The sequence below is a fragment of the Dendroctonus ponderosae genome, unplaced genomic scaffold (assembly GCF_020466585.1).
Source record: "Dendroctonus ponderosae isolate FM_Combo_2020 unplaced genomic scaffold, Dpon_F_20191213v2 Dpon_F_20191213_5, whole genome shotgun sequence".
NCBI classification, from domain to species: Eukaryota; Metazoa; Arthropoda; class Insecta; order Coleoptera; family Curculionidae; genus Dendroctonus; species Dendroctonus ponderosae.
This window is the reverse complement of record NW_026018715.1, coordinates 7,992,813-7,998,812: the sequence shown is the minus strand read 5'-3', so window position 1 is coordinate 7,998,812 and position 6,000 is coordinate 7,992,813. Positions and strand designations below refer to the sequence as shown.

Below are 6,000 nucleotides of genomic sequence, written 5' to 3'. Positions count from 1 at the left end.
AAAATTATGTATATTTTAATTATTATATTCTTATTTTTCCTGGGTCTCAGCCAAAGTGTGAAGTAAAAATTTTCAATATCGTTCATTTCATTACGTTTCGGCGAGACAACAGCGCCATCATCAGATTTAAAATTTACGCAAACTCACAATTGGTAAATATTAACGTTCTTTTAGGCCTTTGCCTTCTTGAAACCTTAAATTATTCGGAGACAAAAGTATATATTAATCTAAAAATATCACATTTATCTTTTTAATACGACAGGGTGTCCCACCGGGAACCGCCGTAATCGCTATCTGGCAAACTATAATTAGGAGAAATTTGAAAATTTAACAGTGTGCCGAAGTCATTGGGGGCAAGCGATCTAAAATATTTTCAAGATGACCAACTTGCTTATTTTAAATGGAACGCCCTATTTATTATTACATTTTTAAATTCTACTACAAATTCTAAATATATTTCATCTATAATATCATGTACCTAAGTCTAACCGTTATTGATTCAATTTTAAATTTTATGTAAAAAATTACAGTTGCAGCCACTCGAATAATTATTCACTTTGCGTATGAGGAAAAATGTGTTCTTAATTTGAGGCGCATTTCTTGCTGAAAAGGACTTACTTTAATGAAATTTCGACAAAATTTTTATAACTATTAATACAAAGTGTTAAAAAACTAAGTTTCAAAGTGATGTTGAGAAAATCGCCCTAAATAGAACCTTTTGAAAATAATTAATAATCCTATACATAAGGACTATAATCACCTGCTAGTTCTACGTGTTATTGGAACTATAGGAACATATGACTCTTATAGGGCAAAATAGGGGCCCTCTTAATTTACATTTTTAAAGATTTGAGTTATTCATTATTTATTTTAGAGATTTTATATTTTATTATTTATTGACTCTGGTTATAATGCGCAATCAAAGACAAAAAATTTGTGCAATCGAAGTCAATTTATTTACATCTATTAATGAACTAATTGTATTAATATTAACAAATAAATTAATTAATTAAAGGATTTTCTATTTGCGGCACAGGAAAAAACATTAGTAGGTATGTGCTTTCATATCTGCTTAATTCCGGACTCTATATGAAAATTGTATTGGAATTTTTCCAGTAAAGCCAAGTAGTTGTCAGATAATATAAGGAGGACAAATCGCAATTCTATTTTTTAATAAATAGGCATAACACAATCGTGCTGCTACTCAGATATTTGTTGACAAACATGTCGGTGTTACAGTTTATTTTTCGTGAGTTTCTAAAATATTTTCTTGACAATTTTAAATGTATAACAATGTCGAACGTGCACAAAGTTGACCTTCCTTGGAGAAGCTCTAAATCGCCGAAATTTACACGGAATTTCCACGTTGCGTTGTTTATTACATGGAAATGTATTCCTCTCAAAAAGTGAAAGTAGTCGCCGCAAGTAAAAAAATAGCACAGCTGAACACACACATGCATGGACTACTATTGAACTATTAAAAGACTTCACAGATTTCCATTGATCTCAAACGTAATAAACGAAGTAATAGATGAAGAGAAGCCACTTCTCTATCGTTCAATCAACTTTGCATATTCTTAGCCGAAAAATTTCCGAAAAAAAAAGAACGCTGATGTTGCGTCGTAAGGCTATGGGGTGAAGTTGAGTAGATCTACCATAAATTGTGCAGTGTTGTGATAAAACTCATCTAATGACAGTAAGTATGAAGCAAAAGAGAAATAGTGACGAAAAAAGTGAACTTGACCATTCGCAAGGAAAACCAATTGCTAAAGTATGCAAATTTCGGATTTGTTTAGACTCAGCGCATGAACTTGGCAAGAGCCACAGGAATTGCCAAATTTGAATTATCCAACCTAAATGCACAAAAGTACTCTCAACCTGTTTGAGTAGGTAACAAAGAATTATTCAAATTTTCTAAACCTGATTTAATAAGAGTACTGAATAAAATCAAAAGCAACGTGATAAGAATCAACCAACGCTTACTTGGTGGTATTCAGTGGGGGCACTTGAAACTGAAGAGGCACTTCTAGGCAGTCTTCGCTCCGATCCCGATGGACTTGGATGAGGAGGAGAGTCTACAACCAATTCCTCCAAACTGGCCACGTTGGAGTAAGTAGGAGGAACGATGTTGTTTGCCTACGCGAAACGAAAAAGTCAGCACCTCAAACATATACAGCTTCTCCAAATATACTTACCTCATTGACAGCGTTACACAGATAGCTTGAACTGATTGAGTCATTTGTGCTAGTAGCTGAAAGTGAGCCTGAAAGAACGACATTATTTTTCTACGTTGGATTCATCAGAGGTGTTTCATTAAGCCGGAGTTTGGAGGCAAACAAGAGCCACGATACCCTTATTATTAACTTGCCGGGCGTGAATGCGGATAGTTTGCGTTTATTGGGAACTAAAGGCGCTTAACGATCCAATGAATGGGAGATAATAAACGATAGTTAGGGTAGAGCATGACGTTTCAGATTTAATTAACAGCGCGCTGTACTCACCAATCGGTCGAATAAAGCTCCTGAAATACTGGATAATGTATCCAGTGGAAGTGTTGTTGTTTTTGATTACCGGCTCGGCATTGTAGCTAATCACCAGCGGGTACATATCAGGTTTCGAAGTCACCTTAGCAAAACAGCGAAAAATCATCAATCATCAGTGAATAGCAAAATGTTTTTACCTCAGAATACGGTGGTGGAGCTGCATGGAAGTTGTTACAGCTACTGTACTGAGGCGGAGCGTAGCAGGAGCCAATGGAGTCCGGTTCGGAACAAGAGCGATTTTGGCTTGAGCCTGTTCTGCAGCAGAGGCCCCCTTGACTGTGTTTGCGCCAAAGCGAGCAGGCACACAAAATGCCTGCTATGGTGGCGGTGACCGCTAACCAAAAGTACCTACAAGGAAAACCGGACTAAATACAAATTCTGCGGTTGAAGCTCGAAGGCCTTGCCAGTGTCCTAAAAACAGAGGATTAGCAAACATGTTCCCAGTTTGAACCGATGGTGGCCTGGCATAGGACGGTCCCACCAGGAAACAACATCCTTGTTTGCAGCATTCCTTCGGGGGGTAACAGCTATAGTGGCCGTCATTGCACTTGTTCGGTGTCAGTTGCTGAAATGGACAAAACAAACGGCATTATAGATAGCAAAAAGTCAGTTCGATCGCTTACAGTAGTCATAAGTCTGAGGGTGTCCGTGTTGTTCGAGTCAGCAGCGGAGGCGCAAGAACAGCACAGGACTGTTGCATGGCACCTTATTCTGCGGAACTGAAGCTCGTCGTTGGCCAAAACGAATGGAAGACAGTTTGCTGCGAAAAAGTCAGCAATAAAACTAAACTTTGCAACTAATCAATAAATAATTCCGGCTTGGCTTACACAACGCAAACCTGATCGATTATCGCATTGATATATAACATTGGCACTGCCTAGCAAGTACTGCGCATTTTTAGGCAAACAATAATCAGATTTTACAAGCAAAGGCGGTACCGAACCGAGACAAGGCACGTCAATTTCAACGCTTAATAATTAAATTGCGATTATGATGTAATAGTTCTGGCGGATACGCGGTGAAATGTACGTTTTTATCATAAATCTTGAGTATATCCAGCATCCATTCTTACAATATTCCTGGAGAAATTGGCCTCAGTCCTCCATGGGCAAGGTTTCGATGTTTCCTGATAAGCTGATCTGAATGGGTGTTAAATTAATCCTGAAAGCGCTCTCTGTTAAAAATTACCTCAAATACTACCATTATTTGTTATTCGGGCAATGTCGCATTCTTGTCTTCAGGTTCAGGTTGTAGTAATATTGCAAGTGCTTTCGCTTATAATAAAAAACATGCCATGTTGAGCTATTAGATTGGCTTCGTTCTGAGATAAGATTACTTTATTTAAAAAAACGGTTGAACTAAATATATCTAATTATCTCTAACAGGGATTGATTTGATACTCTAACAGGAATTGATTTGGAAAACATATGAACTCTGAAAAATTCAACCATTTTGAAATGGAAATCCTGAACTTTCTTGTGAAACCAAGTCAAAGATCGGACTAGGGCTTCTCCTCTTTTCAGGCTTCTGAAAGTTAAAAAACGCCATAACTCAAAAATGGGTGATTTCTAAACCTACTTATTAACTTTTTCGTAGGTAATTTCGAAATTCGTTTTTCACCAATTATGCTTCATCAGCATTTGAACGGCTCTCAAAAATTGTAACCTCTTATATCTCACGAATGGATTGAAATATTCAATCAAATGTTAGGACCTTTTCGATAGCCCGTATTGAGAACTTCCGTTCAGCAATCAGGTTTTGTCAGAAATTTCTCATTTCAAACGCAATAAAACAGAAAAAAAAACTATTTTTACTGCAAAATATCTTAACATTGGGATTTGATTATACACAAGTCGCGTAGGTACTCGTTCATAGGGCTTGCGTTAGTCAGCTTTTACTCTTAACGCTTTCGCTCTTAGCGTGTAAAAATAGAAGCTCTAGTTAATATAAAAAAGAAGAAACTAGAAAAACATACTGGAAAATTTAATTACACTGTCGTATTTATCAGTAGGTTTTTGGCAGTTTGGTTTCCTGGGATTTCGATCGAATTCAAATCAATTATTAGTGAACTTAAAATTATTTATTCATAATGTTGAGCGCAGTGTTCAAGATATCGAGCTGAAATTTGGCACACACCTAGGATTGAGACCGGAATAGAATCGATCAAACAGACGTTAAAATCGGAGCAGGGCTGTGTCCTCAACCGGACCCATCAACTTTTCCTCTGGACCCATTCGGATTAAAAACGACTGAAAATATCAGTATCATTTGAAGGATCTTTTCGAAAAAACATTTCTCAACTATCTTTCGCTATAAAGAAAACCGAAGATCAGAGTAAGCCTGCCCTTAAGTCGTTTGAAAGTTAAAAATGTAATCTACGAAACAGGTGAATGTATTTGATCGGTTGTAATGACTTTTTGATAGCCCATCTCGATGAGCGTGTTTTGGCATTTAGGGCTTATCAGAAAATTCTAACCTTCAAAGAGATAGGAGCGAAAATATGTTCGAGGTTTTATACAGAAACGGTTTAATACTTCTGACCTTATGGTTTTCATGGCTTTCATTATTTACGTTTGACTAATATTTCTAATCTACTAGAGCTAGGCTAGATAGAAACCAAAATTGGTCGAAACCGGAAACATAAATGCCCAAAACACTAACTTATTGCAGAAACGTTTTGAAATATCCAATCAGTTGTAATAATATTTTCGATAGCCCATGCTAGGAGCAAAATTTTATTAAATATGATAAATATCTATCATCCAAAGAGTCTAAAGGCAAAGTATGAAAATTAGGGCTCACGAAGTAAGAGAAGAAATCTCCATTCAGTACTAACTCGTGCCATCAAAACCTACTCAAGTTACAATTCGCAATTTTCGGGAATAAGATTTGGACCGATTTGGACGGTTGGTTTAAAATAAATGCTGTGAATATCTAGATATGTAAAGCAAATTATTTTTTTGCCCGACTGGGAGCATGACTTGGTATTAAAAACTGATAAGCTTGAAAATGTTCAAGAATTTCTACGTTCCGGATTTGCGCCTCTATTGTTAAAGTTTATATTTATCGTCTGTTGCGAAAACCTTAATAAAATAAGTATTCGCACGGTTTGGTTATACCCGAAGTTACAATGTGCCCAACGGCTTGTTTTAGTACCAAAATGCGACATTTAATCAAATCAAAAATTCACAAATCTTATTTACAAAGCGAGTAAAAAAAATTCGACAACATATAGTACGTACAGTACAGTCCACAATGGTGAAAAATATAATAAAACAGTACAAAATATATCACGTACAATCATAATGGAATAAATAATGTTAAATATCATTATAATAAATGTTAATCGTCATCGTCGTATAATAAAATTACATCTTAATGTTTATTTGTTGTTCACTGTCTTATGACTGCATTTGGTAGAAATTGGCTGCGGCTTATTTTCGACGGTTTCCTGTTA

General features: G+C 36.1%; 1 protein-coding gene across 1 annotated transcript; it reads right to left on the bottom strand.

The window, feature by feature from the left end:
* Positions 1-1,904: 1,904 nt before the first annotated feature.
* Positions 1,905-3,493, bottom strand: LOC125502390. The gene is made up of 6 exons (XM_048666921.1): positions 3,167-3,493; positions 2,948-3,108; positions 2,681-2,891; positions 2,502-2,625; positions 2,196-2,263; positions 1,905-2,136 (listed from the first exon to the last, which is right to left on the bottom strand). Exons 1-6 carry the CDS (start codon positions 3,173-3,175, stop codon positions 1,969-1,971), a joined length of 741 nt encoding a protein of 246 aa, XP_048522878.1. The 5' UTR covers positions 3,176-3,493; the 3' UTR covers positions 1,905-1,968.
* Between the last annotated feature and the right edge of the window lie 2,507 nt (positions 3,494-6,000).